The sequence below is a fragment of the Suricata suricatta genome, chromosome 13 (assembly GCF_006229205.1).
Source record: "Suricata suricatta isolate VVHF042 chromosome 13, meerkat_22Aug2017_6uvM2_HiC, whole genome shotgun sequence".
NCBI lineage: Eukaryota > Metazoa > Chordata > Mammalia > Carnivora > Herpestidae > Suricata > Suricata suricatta.
The window spans coordinates 63,049,109-63,063,258 of NC_043712.1; the positions used below are offsets into that span (position 1 = coordinate 63,049,109).

A 14,150-nucleotide genomic window follows, 5' to 3' on the forward strand; every position below is an offset into this window, starting at 1 on the left:
TTACATACCATACCGTCTACGGCAGCTTTCACACCACAACAGCGAAGTTGAACAGTTGCAGAAGAAAAAGTATGGTCTGAAATATTAAGTATCTCCTCTACAGAAAAAGTTTGCTGACCCCTATCCTATCACATACCAAGTTCATACCTTTGTACTTGTGGTCACCCTTGTATGGAAATCACCCCTCACCCCTTGGCTTGATATGGCCAGTTCCTTCTTGTCCTTAGGTCCTGGCTCAAATGTCACTCTTTCCGTATGGCCTTTGCGAAGTGATCTATCTAGAGACACCTAGGCCCAGCTTCATCCTGTGTATTTCCTGCATAGTTCCTCCTTGAAATGGTCTTACTCATTTACGTATGAGCTGTCTTTCCAGAAGAACACAAACTTCCTAATGATGACCCTCGCTTGTCATGACCACTGCTGTCACCCTAGTGCCCAGCAGACCTAAGTCTCTGCAAAGTGCATGCAGGGACTGCACTAGTTATATAAATGGACCAAAGCAGGCCTCAGGCCTCAGTCTCTCGCCAGCAGAGAGCCAAGCTGAAGAGCCTGCGCTGGCCTTAGGTATCCCAGTTTGTAAGTTCTGTGAGATATTGTAAGTAATCAAATCAAATCTGTCATACTTCTCATAGATTTAATAGGTTATAGATAACAACTACATTGAGCTGTAAGCAAACATGATGTGTTTTATGCCCAAAGGAAGGAGGGAAAACAGGGTCTCCCACCTCATAGCTTCCGGGCAGAGTGACAGGTGCCCAGCGCCTGCTGTGATCTGCCCGCCCTCGCCGCTCTGCTGCTGGTCACAGGGGCCTGGCATTTCAGTAGCATTCAGCTCTGGTTAAAACATAACCTCATGCCTATAAATAAAAATGTCTTTTAAACACTAATTAAAAATAACAGGCTGGCATTTAGAAACTCCCATAAACAAAAATATAAGAGTTGAAATAAACAGCAACAGTTGCACGTTTGATCTGTACTCAAGTGGGTAAAAAACTACACGTGTCTTCTCTGGAGTTTTCCATTAACTCCTGAATTTATGGGGCTTTAAAATGTATAACAATGTCCATCTTACCTTTTAATCTAATAATGAGTGAGCTTTTCTCAATTTACTCCATTTTGATGACTATGTAATTAGTTTTAATAATATTTTATTTAACCCAACATATCATTTTGACATTGTATAAAAGAAGAAATTATTGAGATAATTTGCTTTCTTTATACACTACATCTTCAACATCCATAGCACATTTCACACTCTCAGCACGTCTCCATTCACGACAGCCACATTTCCAGTACTCAAGAGCCACACATGCCTGAAGGCTGCCACGCTGGACTAAACAGTTTTTAAACGTTCAGTTATTTCAACCAAACACAAACCAGACTTACTTGTATTTTAAGAATTTTACATAAAAGAGCTTTTCTCTTTTTGATTATATGCTTGTTTTTTCTTCAGATGACTTAATACAATAAATATTTACTATTTTATATGTATAAAAACTCCTGGAATTCATCTTAGGATTCACACCACATTCTTCATGATGAGCTAAATAAAAGACATTATGAACCACATCATATTGCTTTCCCACAAGCATCCAATTTTGCTTTTCAAGCCATGGTTGTTAGATTTAGTTTTCATTTCCTTCACACATGGCTCCTTTCCTGTCCTAACTGAATGTGACTGAGGAGCTCTGGCACATCGGAGCCAAGTTTCCTTAAATGTGCAGCAGGAGGGCGCCACCATCGCACACAGAATGACCTCCTGAGTTTGTAATTCAGACACACTGCACCCTGTCTGCTCATTCCTTTAGGAGCCTTATTCCAGCTTCATAATGGGAGAAATAAAAGGGGAAAACAGGACGTCAAGATACCCTGGTGAAATGAGGTGCAGAGGTCCCCTGCTGGAGCAAACACAACCAGGGCAGCCGCTCAGACTCAGCTCAAAAGTACTGCTCATCACTCATAAGCACACTGCATGGACACTGCCAATGCAAACAGCAGCTTCAGCAGTGTGGGTAGGATGGGACTACCCCTCTTCACCAACAATGAGGGCCCACTGTCAAAACTCCCAAGAGCGCCCCTGGTTACCTCGGCATCCTGCTGGGGGAGGCAATATGTCCTCTCAAGGCTTTGCAGAGTCCGGGGGTTCAAAGTCTTCTGCTCCAAGAGATGCTCCAGAAGCAAGACAAGCTGGTCTGGAAGGAGCTAAAGGTAAAACCAAAAACCTGTGAAAAGACTATAGACTTGACCTTGGTAAAACCTCAGGGTTTACACTGTGTTCTCAAAGGCACTGCATTCTGGGGCCTGATTAAGCCTTATTCTCCATGGCTTTTCATGTCAGTTCTATGTTTAGAACAGATGAAAAGATCTGGTGTTTCTCTTTTTACTTTTAGGTTGTACAATGTGATTTTTTTAAGGTATGCAATATGATGATTTAATACATATATACACAGTGAAATGACAAAAATTGTACTTAATAAATTATCATGGTTTATTAAATATTTTTCTTTATGGCATATATATGTCAAAAAATGCCATTTGACCTAGCTAAAGATTCAAGAAGCCATCTGATATTAAGAAGCAGCTTTCAGATTTCCTTCGTTACCTCCTAAACACTGCAAATGCACACAAAGAAATAAAGAGAACATAATGAAGAGCCATATCTCACCATCCTCCATTATAAAAATTGTAAACTTATTATTCCCTCAAAAAGTTTAAAATGATTAGACATGTAATTTTACACATGTATGTATGTACGTATATATAATCACACACATACCACATACAAGGTCACCCTTATTCCTGAGTTTTTCATAAGGACAGGTAAAAAAAAAAAAAGGTGTTTAATACTTACAGGCAAGGAGAGAATATTTTTATATGACATTAAAACAACAAAAACTAATTTGTGAGCAAGCAAACAATATTTGTGAAATCCAGGGAAAAATGTCTTATTCACAACTGAATAGCACACAATGCTTAGATCAGCCCCTATCACAGAGCAGGGCTCAAACAAAGGAGGAAAAAATTAATTTCAGATACATCTTGCAAGAACTGAAAAATATCCATTCTAAAGTCAAGTTCTAAAATTACTGAATTTATGAATGCCATTATTCTCTACATTAAGCTGTCCCTCCATCCTTGCTTGCCCCCAGATAATCCCTGTCAGTGAACTCGATTTTGTAGGTCTTCAAGTCAATGCTAGATCAACAGCATGTTCATATTACCGCCTGGATGTTAATCCCCACTTTCTGTTATTTAAGAAGAAAATTTAAAAATCAATGGCTTCTCTTTCTCCCTCTCTACCTTTCTGCCCCCAAGTGGCACGCCACCCTCACTCACAAATACCACACACACACTTGTGCAAAATATACATGAAGGAAAATCAAGTAGGCTGCAAGCACAATGTTCACCAGGAAATTCTACAAGGAAAGCATTTCTTGTATTTTCTCACTTTGCTCTTCTAAGTGATAATAAAGCTCCCACTTTCCTACAGATAGACATGGAAGCACATCACTCGATTCCTCGATGTTTATATTTTATAACAGCACTTTATCCACCTTAGAGTCAAGCTGTGGACCCTCTCTCAGGCTGACAGGATCGAAACAAGGTGTCTTCAGCAAGAACAGAGGGTTGCAACCAGCACTGACCTGTGAACTCCTATAGGAAGACTCAAAGAATAGCTACTACTTCATTTCTTTCATTGTTAGGTCATGTTTTAAGATGTTCTAAGGTATCAAATCACTATGTAACAACTAAGAGCAAACATGCCAGTTTTTCATTGTCCATAGTTCCAGACACATGAGATTTTTATATTTTCAAAATGTTTCGAAAACAGCCCAAACCCAGGGCCACCAGCCCTGGGGAGCCTCCTCACCCATCAGTTCACACCATGAGCAATCTCCTTAGGCCCTGCAGCACCCAGGCTGTGTCAGGCCTCCTTCCCACGCACAGCAGGGTGCAGCTCCCTCTCGGGATCCTTCTTCCCTGTTGTAAGAAGGGACCATCTCAGGTGGAGGCTAATCCTTCAGTTCTGGCCTTGAGTACACACCTCAAGTTGCCTTAGGTCAATTCCTCAATTGTCCTCCTGCACTTGAACCCTCTTCAGAGAGCTGGTCTTTCTGCCCCAACAGGGTTCCCACCCGCTCACTACTTCTCTTTACAAAGTGTGCCCCAGCAGCCCTCACCAGGTGGTGACCTAGCCTGGCCTCTGACTCTGTGTGGGCTGTGAAGGTCAGAGACCCAGACTGACTCAGGGGCCCATCCAGCAGCCCCCCTCCCCAGGCAAGGCACTCTCAAAAACTGGTGTGAAGCACTCTCACAGCTAGCCAACCCCAGAGCGACGGCTTCACATTCAGGCTACTGTGGACACAGGAAAAGGGCTTCTGGGGGAAGGGCCCACCTGATAGAGTGTAGAACACCCATCAGCTGGGGGTGTGGACTTGTTCGCTAACTAAATACAGCAGAAACCAGCCCTGCCAATTTGCAGAGTTACAGGGAAGGAAAGAGTAGGAAGGAAAGCATCTCCTTATTACGTGCACACACACATACAAAGAGGCCTATTGTTAGAGCTCAAGTCTGGGATTTGGTTTAAAATACCCACGGAGGAAAGAAAAAAAAAAAAAACTCTTGAGTAAGACAAACTGCTTGGTCCTTAACTTACCCCCAGCTGGGCTTAACCAACAAACACAACTCCAATTTACAAATGAAGGCTTACTAACATGTGAATCTATCAAGATATCTGGATTCGCACTTCTATAGCTCTTGCAGTTTTCTTCTGAGCAGAAAGGTCATATATGCACACAGAAACAAAAACACAAGGATCACGGAAAGCTTTTGTCCTCTCCAGATTTTCTGTGATGGAAAAATATTTAAAGCCAAGCTCCCTGCTTTAAGACAGACGAGATGGATTGGGGGTGTGTGTGTGTGTGTGTGTGTGTCTCTCTCTCTTTCTCTCTCTCAAACCCTCAGGACTCTCTAACACATCTCGTTTCCTCTAACTGGGGAGAGGCAGAGAGCAAGCCGCACACCCCACAGGGAGCACTCCCTGCCCCTGCCCGCCCCACCCCCCCATGCGAGCCAGCAACAAAGGCCCACACAGGGACCGGAGACCATTCCTCCCTAACACTGGGAGAGCTGTGAGTCCTATGCTTCGGGATGGACTCATCTAGTAAACAACCTGTAGCCATCTGGCTTTCAACTGCAGCTCTTCTAAATTCAGCAGGAAAACTGTAGTTTCTATACAATGGGAAAAGTAGAGAAAATCAGTAATCAAATGCTACTTTAGTATACAAACAATAAAACTGATTCAGGGTCTTTCATTCCCAAGTAAACAGGACAATTTTTTTACAGGACATTACAGACCCTGAAGAGTCTGATATTAAAGCAAAAATGTGGTAAGTTGTTCACTTTAGTACATTTCCTTCCGTGAATTAAATATTTACTCCCTGTAAAGCCACCATACAATGAAAAAGAAGTACTATGTAATAAAGCAAAATACTTGCACAGCAGTGCGGAGCGCTCGTAGCCAGCCAATGCAGCCGGGGCACCACCGGCCCCGGCAGCTGGAGAAGCAGCGGTGGGAAATGTGTGGTCACTCCACTCCCACCCACGTAGAAATCAAATTAAATTTCATGTGACTTCTAGGCCAACTGTGTTTTAATACAGCAGTACTGAGAGCTTCCGTTGCACTATGAAGTAATTAAGAAAAATAAAGTACGTGTTTTAGAGCCTTATCTCCTGAGAAAGCAGCTCCTCTAAACATTCTGAAAAGAACTTGCCTTTATTTCTGAGGGTCTAATGGTGCTCACACCCACAGTTCAATAGCGACAGGAATAGAAGGTCCTTTCCTTTTACACAAACAAGGAATTCATGACAAGGTGATTATTTTTTCCGTGGGGAAACCAGTTCGGTATTTTAAAAATTCATCTGCCTCAGAAACTTAGACAAAATAAGACTATGGGGTGCCCAAGTCATGTGCGTACTTTGTGTGTGAAAAAGAACTTCACAGCACTGTCAAACTTACTGAAATACAAAAAATAAAATGCTAAAGGGGGTCAGTCAACACAAATGCTATTTGTTAAGGATTTAGAAGTCTGTATTCTTGTTTTAAAGAGGGAGGATTCCATAGCTGCTAATTACCCAGAAACATACAAAGAAAAAAGGAGTCTACCTGGTATTTTCCCAGTCAACTTAAGAGCCTAGGCAAGCCACAAAACTCTGAATGGTTTTAAGGAGTTTCCACACAGGGTCTTGGAAAGAAAATATGAATTTTCCAGACCCACCCTCCTAGTCCGCAAGCAGCACAAAGCAAACAAACCCTGACTCTTCCAGAAGCCCCTTACTACTGCTGTCACTGGGACATCACTCACTTCTGGCCCCCAAAGAACCACCCACACAACTGAGCCCCTCCACCATTTCTTCCCTTAGCAAGATGCAGAAAGGCCAGCTCGCCTCCTAGATCAGAAAATGTCACCAACGCGTCTCACTACTGACCTTCCAGAGGCAGGAACAGACACAAGGAACCCGATGCCACCAATGTCCAAGTCCCACGGCCTGCACCCCTTCAGAAGGAAGGCACCTCCCCTCACAGCCCAGCTGGCTGGGCTGCAGCGGCAAACGAAGGAAGTCTCTGAGAGGCTCCCAGGCAGGGGTTGAGCCCGGCACTAAAGGCAGCCACCAACTGACAGTGGCGTGAGTTCTATTATTACCCCATTATCACTCTGGATCTGTGCCTAAATGAAGCATGCTTCCTCCCTGCTGCATTTCCTTTTATCCTGGCTGGAGACTAAAAGCGGATCAATGGGGGCAATACATATGATGTCACTTCAATTTACAGCAACAACCTCCCTCTTTCAGTCTGTCTGAAATACACGGAAAGATCAATTCTTCCCAAAAATGGTTAAAAAATGCTTAGGGAGCATTCTTCTTCCAGAAAAGCATTCTCGGCTATATTTGTCTATGTTACTACGGCAGGAACTGTTTACACTGAACAAAAACAGAAGAAATGGGGGAGGGAGAAAAATCTCAAATTCTCCTGTATGCTGGAGACTTGCTGGCTGAAATTCAACAGAAGCAGGGTCCAAACCAGAACTGAAGCTGTTGACCTTTCAAAGTCACAGGCTTTGGGGCATAGGGGCACAATAGAGACAGCAGGCTTTTGGATTCAAAAGGTAATTCCATAGACATATAAAGTCATTTTTTGTAAGATTTCCCCAAAAGTCTACTAAATTCCAGAAAACTCACACCACACTATATAGCCTCAGGTGCCCCCATCACCCAGAGCGAGACAACAAACAGTACCCCTCCCTGCACTTTTCTCACTAAGGGCAACAAGGGAGTGACTACAAGACACAAGTCCTCTTTCAGAAGGTGCTCTGACCCAAAATAAAACAAGTAAAATTTCTAAGTTGTATAAATTTTTATAAGATGATTTTTGGAATTGGGGTAAAATTAGGATATATTAAAAAAAATTCCTCAGAACTTTTATAAAGAGTTCTCCTTCTCTATATGCCTAAAAGATACACAAAATCCTAAGAGTATCAGAACTCTGGTGAAGCTGACCTTACGGGCCCCAAACACTGGCCAGGACTAAGGTCTTCATGTCAACGTTAGTATATAATCTTCCTTGATCTGTCACTTTTTAAAAAAACTTTATTGATGCAAGAGAGAAAAAGGGTACGCATGTGTACGTGTGTGCATGTGCATGGGCAGGGGAGGGCAGAGAGACAGAGAGAGAATTCCAAACAGGCGCCACACTGTCTCAACAGAACCTGACACAGGGCTCAATCCCATGAACTGTAAGACCACAACCTGAGTCGAGATCAAGAGCAGACACTCAACTGACGGAACCACTCAGGCCCCCTCTGTCACTTTCTTAATGATAAATGTTGTTAGGTTACAAAAATGAATTATGTAATAACATTTATACAGGCAAGTCTCTGCCTAAGAGCCTTTATCAACTAACATATCATGATATTACTAAAATATTTCTAGTTTAAACTAGTAACTTGTGTAGAGGAAAAACAATTGGCTTGAACTGATAATGAAAAACTAAAAGCAAAACCATCCTCTACATGCTAAAGCAAAAAATGAATACATTTTAAAGAACTGCCAAATTTAAGAAAAGAAGTCATAGTTCATATTATATTGGGGACACAAACTTGATTTACCAACAAATGAAAGTCACCAAATTATTAAAAGTGAAAATAATTTCCTTCAAAATAAAGCAATCTACTTATAAATAAAAATTCATGTAGCACAGTTCTGATTATCAAACATCTTTAGGGAGTAGGTCTGTGGTTAAATTTTATTAAGAAAATTTAAGCAGAAGTAACTATTCATATAATTCATTTCACACCCAAAAAAAGCATATTTACTACATTTTTGGGAAACAAAAATACAGTAACTCCCCTTACACACATTTCTTGCCACCTTACCATATAATGGGAACAGTTCCATCTGATTTTTAGTAGCTGCGTACTACTCCATTGTGCGGTTATATACCATGGCCACAATCTGATGTACAAAACTGGCTGACATTCTCACAATAAAGGTATTTGCATGCTGGACTTTAGGGGGGGTCATAAACAAGCAACTAGAATTTTGAGTTAGAAAATATTACTATTTATAAGTTAGGAACTCTAGTTCATAAAACACATGCTCTTATTCAAGATAAAGACATCAGTTATTCAATACAGCATTACTGAGACAATTCCAAGAAAACAAAAAGATTTCTGTTAAAAAAATAAAACTGCAAATGCAAAAGTCAGAAGTATTCTCTGATACTTTCAAGTGTTCCAAATTCTTTAGAAAGCTTTAACAAGCCCTACATGCCATTGCTGTCATGGCAGAGTGAATAGACTGCCTCACTTAGGAATTTATAGTTTCTTCTTCATGAGTAAGGATTTTTTAAAGAAGCCTAAAATTCAGATCAGGAATGTTCACCCTGTGGCCTCTTTGGTTACTGATTTGGCAGGTTCCTGGGTAGGGGAAACAGATGTGAAGATCCTAAGCACTCTGGTAAAATTCTGGGAATTTTCAATATGAGTGTTTTCAAAGATTTATTTTCCAAAAGGTATAATGCCATAAGCCATTAATGTACACATGGTTTTAAAAGCTGTGAGAGGACTGCATTTTATATAGTTTAAATAATATGCTTTGTGTCAGACAACATATAGCCTGGATAATACTTTTATAAAAGTTGGGGGAATTAAGTTAGCACATTAAAATGTGACTCCTACATAATGTGAACACATGAGAATGAGTTAGGCCAGTAAATTATATCAGATACTATTTGGTAATGATGGTGTCTGCTTTAGTCTGTGGGGTCACTTTTGGAAGTACCAAGACCCACCCATGGCTCAAAAGTACAGTACATGAACTGTTTGGTCCTTTCCCTTTTTTCTGCCTCCGGCTGAAGTGAACCATTTTTCTTAAATCAAGTCAAAAGAACATTTCCCAATTTATTTAAAAAGAGAAGACCTACTTTAAGAAGAAATTCAATACCGCTATCTAATATCTATCTATGCACTGAAATGCATAAATGATTAAAAGCACGTGCTCTAACAAAGCGCTGAGCTAGCACCTGGAAACTGGGGGGCTTCGGTGAAGAGGTTCAGTCGGTACAGGGATTCAGTGCAGAATCCCTGGCACTAGTGTCACAAGAAACCTGTTGGCAACCCTCTACTCTCAGTCATAACAACAATATTTGAAAATAATGAAGATCTCAAAAGTTCTGATTTCAACGTTTCTATATAAAGACGAATGCTAACACCATTAAATATTAAAACGTTAGGTCTATGCAAGCAAACTGCTAGAATTCTACAACTTCCAAATGCTTTCCACATATAAGGCATTGCATCAAACAGCTTCATGCTCAGATTTTTATGTTGTCATTTTATGACACAAATGAACTATCAAATACATTCAGTTTTTTCCAAGAGAAAAGAACAAGTAAACAGTAATTTCATTAAAACCCAGAATTTTCTTATCTTTCTCTAACTTTATTCCTCCTGAAATGTCAAAATCAGATAGTATGTGGAACATTATTTATTACAAATTAAATACTTTGGTAAATAACTGTATCGACTTTAACTCTTCTTTGTAACATTTGGTTGAATATACTTCATGTAGCCCTATGTACCTGGTAAAGAATGATCTATGTAACATGCACAAAAGGTGTTCGTAAGTACAAATATGTAACCCTTAGGAACATTTGGTTTAAAAACATATTTTTTCCTCTAAACAAGTAGTTTAGCAAAAGGGGAGGGGGAAGAAACTTAAGCTCCTATTGAAAATATATCCTTCAGTATTTTATGGACAAAAATAAGATCCTCATAAGTTTAAATAAAGAATAGCTGAGTTCAAACAAAACTATATTTTAACTTCTGTAAAGGCAACTCCTTTCAGACTATAATCCCAACTGTGCTCATTTCTTGCACCATCTACCCCAGGCCTGACATGCACATGTTTATCAAATTTAAACAAAGGACTTAATGTCCAATGTAGTAAGTGGAGTAATATAGTAAAAATGACGGCAAGAATGGTTGTCAGTCAAAATTTGGCAATTTAATTCTATAATAAAAAAAACAACTTACAGCTACAAAGGAAAATTCTAGCCAGGAGAGATTCTCATGTGATTCTCATGTCTAAACTAAAAGAAATCCAAAAAATACACACATTCAAATACATCAATTGAGAGACTTTTTTAAAGTATTCCGTACAATAATAGATGTGGTAGATGATTCTTAAATGGTAAAATAACTGAAATAACTCTTTAATTGTAATCAACTATATTCAATGAAATGATGGCTCTGTAATGTTTTTAAAGAGCGAGTAAGTTGTATGAGAAGTTGCAATAACCCGTTTTGCTCTAAGTGCAAAAACTTGATAGTATCTCTAAGAAAAACCTGCCTTTTGCTTTCTAGTCTCCTTGTTAAAACTTACTTTTCAAGATTTTTTTCCAAATTATCAAAATTGCCCACCACAAATAAAGTAACCCACAAAAGCATACTAGAGACAATGATACTAACAAGACTTTGAGGTACGAAAGACAACAAGAAACAGGAGGAGGGAGAAACCAAGTCAACCATGGCCTCAGCTTACACACCGACTCAGCAGGCACAGATGGACACACAATGTTCACGTTTTTAAGTGCAGAACATAATTTATAAACCAATTTCATTCTTGGGTGTTTATTCTGGTCTAGAACGCTAACATTCCATTACTCCTAGTTCCTGTCCTTTCTGCTTCACAGGCATGTACTCAAAACAACGGAAATATCTTTTATTTTAAATAGACTTTATTTTCTAATACTCTTTTTATATTTTCTACCAAATTCAAACTAAGCATGAATGTAGCCACCCGCCTACAATGTGTTGTGGTTTCTGTCATGAAACTGACAAGACACATATCCCTAAATACATACATGTATGGCCAAGTAAGGAGGCATTGTGGGGGGCGGGGGTGGACAAGGGTGGGGAGTCAAACTGCATGAATGACTCTGGGGCAATAAAACAATAAAATTATTTTTACTTAATAAAAATACATTGAGCGTACAGTTCAACTGACTGCCCAATGTCTCAGGATTATTTCACAGAAAAATTTATTGTATATAAAGCACACAAGTCAGATTTCACTTAAATTCTGTACACTTCTGGATCAAGTCCATACATTTTATATCCACGATTATCTCTGAAAAGTTTTATGAAGAACAATGGATGAACTGGTTAAGGGTCACTTCGACACAGCAACTTGTATTCTTGAAAAAGATATAGCCTTAAGAACTTCAAGAGAAAGAAAGGTAGAAAACAAGTTTCACATACTTTCAGGAAATGTTTACTCTATTTTTAACTTCTTTCCCCCCTCCTCCATGTGAACACTAGCTCACCTAAGGAGAGTGACACTCTTAAGAGATCAGTGTTCTGTATAAAGAGAAGTGGCTGTCTTGTGGTTGCACATTGTGATAAGGTGAAACAATGAATGGGAAACTGAAAAATAAAACCATACGGACACCATCAATGCCAGATTTGTTTACCCCAAACTGCATGCTATGCACAAATGGTCCAGTAATTCATGAATTAATATACTTCCCATCACAAAAGAAACTATTCCCAATGAAACAAGTAGATTAAACCCTAAGTTTAATAAAAATGTTCTTTTGGAGCAAAATGTCCATTTTATCTCTAGGAGAGTTCACACACTATAATCTTATACCTACTGTGAGCTCCAGCTGGGACTCAACGCTCCCCCCAGCCCCCTAGAGGGGAGCCTGAAGCCCATAGGGGACCAGGAAATCTGAAATGCAGCTTTACTTCCGGCCATGGAAATACTTTCTCATCTGAATTCAAGTACTTGAAAGTCAATCCAACAGAAATTAAGTCTTCAAAGATTCAAATAGATACTAACCAAGGATCTAAAATTCTGGTAGGTCAGAGACCTTTCTAATAGATGTTGGCATGAACATGATTAAACCCACAATGTGCTTTCTAGTGGCAATCTAAAATCTCAACGATGTGCAAGTTATTCCTAATAGTAATTTCTAGGTTATTTTCTCAAGAAATTAAAAAAAATGAAGTTTTATATTTTCCTTTATGTATAATGTGCTCATGTAAAAAAATCAGTATTATTTTACTGGTATAATACATTTTAATAGCACAAAACAAATTTTGGAAGTTACAGAAAATGTTAAGACATTTATAAGTTTTCTGATTGTTTATTCAATTTCAATGGAAAACAGACCATTGAAAAGCAAACCTTCCCTTCCCCTTAGTATCCTAAATTATCTGTATAAGTTAACTCGGAATTTAGCTTTAAAAAAAAAAAAAGAGGTGGCAATGAAACAGTTTTCAAAAATTTCTTTCTACAGAATAAAACTAAGAAGAACTTTAAAAGATAATATTTACTCTCAACATTTTAACAAATTTTTTGCTATTTTTATTATACTTTGGTATACTATACACCAATTATAATTTATACATTCTATATCAAAGTAAAGCCTGACTTATTTAAAATAAATAAATTTGAAAATCCAGTCATCCCAGATTCCGCCAAAAATGAAAAAGAAAAATGGATACACATGCAACCTTACAGGTTTGAGAACCATTTCTCCTCTGATTTCACAATGCAGGATCTCATCTCAGAACTTTGCAAGTAATAGTTGAGACAGAAATAAAAAACAGGCTGCTCCTTCCTGGGCAACCCAAACAAACTTCTTTAGAGTCAACATTTAAAATGCAATTTTTAAAAAATTGTTTGCGGTTAGCTGCCCGGCATTAAGTCTCCATTTCCATCCAAGAATGTCTGCTAGGAATTAAGACCAAAGACCAGAACTCCTCTAGATCAGCACACACCCTAGACAGAAGATGAAAAAGAACAGTTCTCTAGAGACTAAAGTTGCCCTGTAGAACATTTCTAAAGAAGGCTCCAGCCAGGAGCAGTAATTTTTGTTACTCTTTTTCCTGATGGATTTGCCCTTTAAATAAGTTTTCTGGTGCGCGTCTGAACGCACTTGTTTTTTCCTTGAAGGCTTGGTAAATACAACCCACCAAAAATTACAATACGGACGGGCACAGAGGCCATAGAACACACTACACTCTAAGTTAAAATGTTTACAGCGACTACAAAAGCATGAAAGCAAAGGCAATAGCTCGTCAGAAGCACCCTATAGTATTTCTGAAGGCCAAGGAGAGCTCCCATTTACATCAAATGGTATCACCATGGTGGTGGGAAAGCAAACTCCATAGAATGGGCTGTTAGCTGTCAGCAAATAAGGGGCACGATTATTAAGCAGAACGATAATAGTGAACCAAACTTGGCTTTCTTTCCCGCTAAAGCTCATTTGAAGAAAGGCTGAGGTTAAAAGGAGGAAAACAAGGGATTTGGTAGAAGGAGAGAAACCATTCTAATTATCCTAATGAACACCAACTAATGGCCCCCGGCCCCCGCAGCTGTCAGAACGGGCGGGGCTGCGGCGGGCGCAGCCGCCGACCAGCAGCGGGAAAACGTCTTACTTACTGAGGCTCCCGTCGGGACGCGGGCCGAAGCCTGGAGTCCGCGCCAACGGGTCCCGGCGCCGGCTGATATCTCCCACGGCCGCCCCGCGCCCCGCCTCCTCCTCTGCGGCCAATCTCCGTAGAGGCCGCCGGCCGCGCCCC

At 39.8% G+C, this 14,150-nt stretch overlaps 1 protein-coding gene across 1 annotated transcript in view; it reads right to left on the minus strand.

Moving 5' to 3' along the window:
• The window catches only part of AOPEP (aminopeptidase O (putative)), a 333,459-nt gene that overhangs the window by 20,286 nt on the left and 299,023 nt on the right, over nucleotides 1-14,150 (minus strand). The window contains exon 14 of the mRNA XM_029919477.1: nucleotides 2,086-2,202. Coding sequence (XP_029775337.1) covers nucleotides 2,086-2,202 — 117 coding nt within the window. The remainder of the gene's footprint in view (nucleotides 1-2,085; nucleotides 2,203-14,150) is intronic.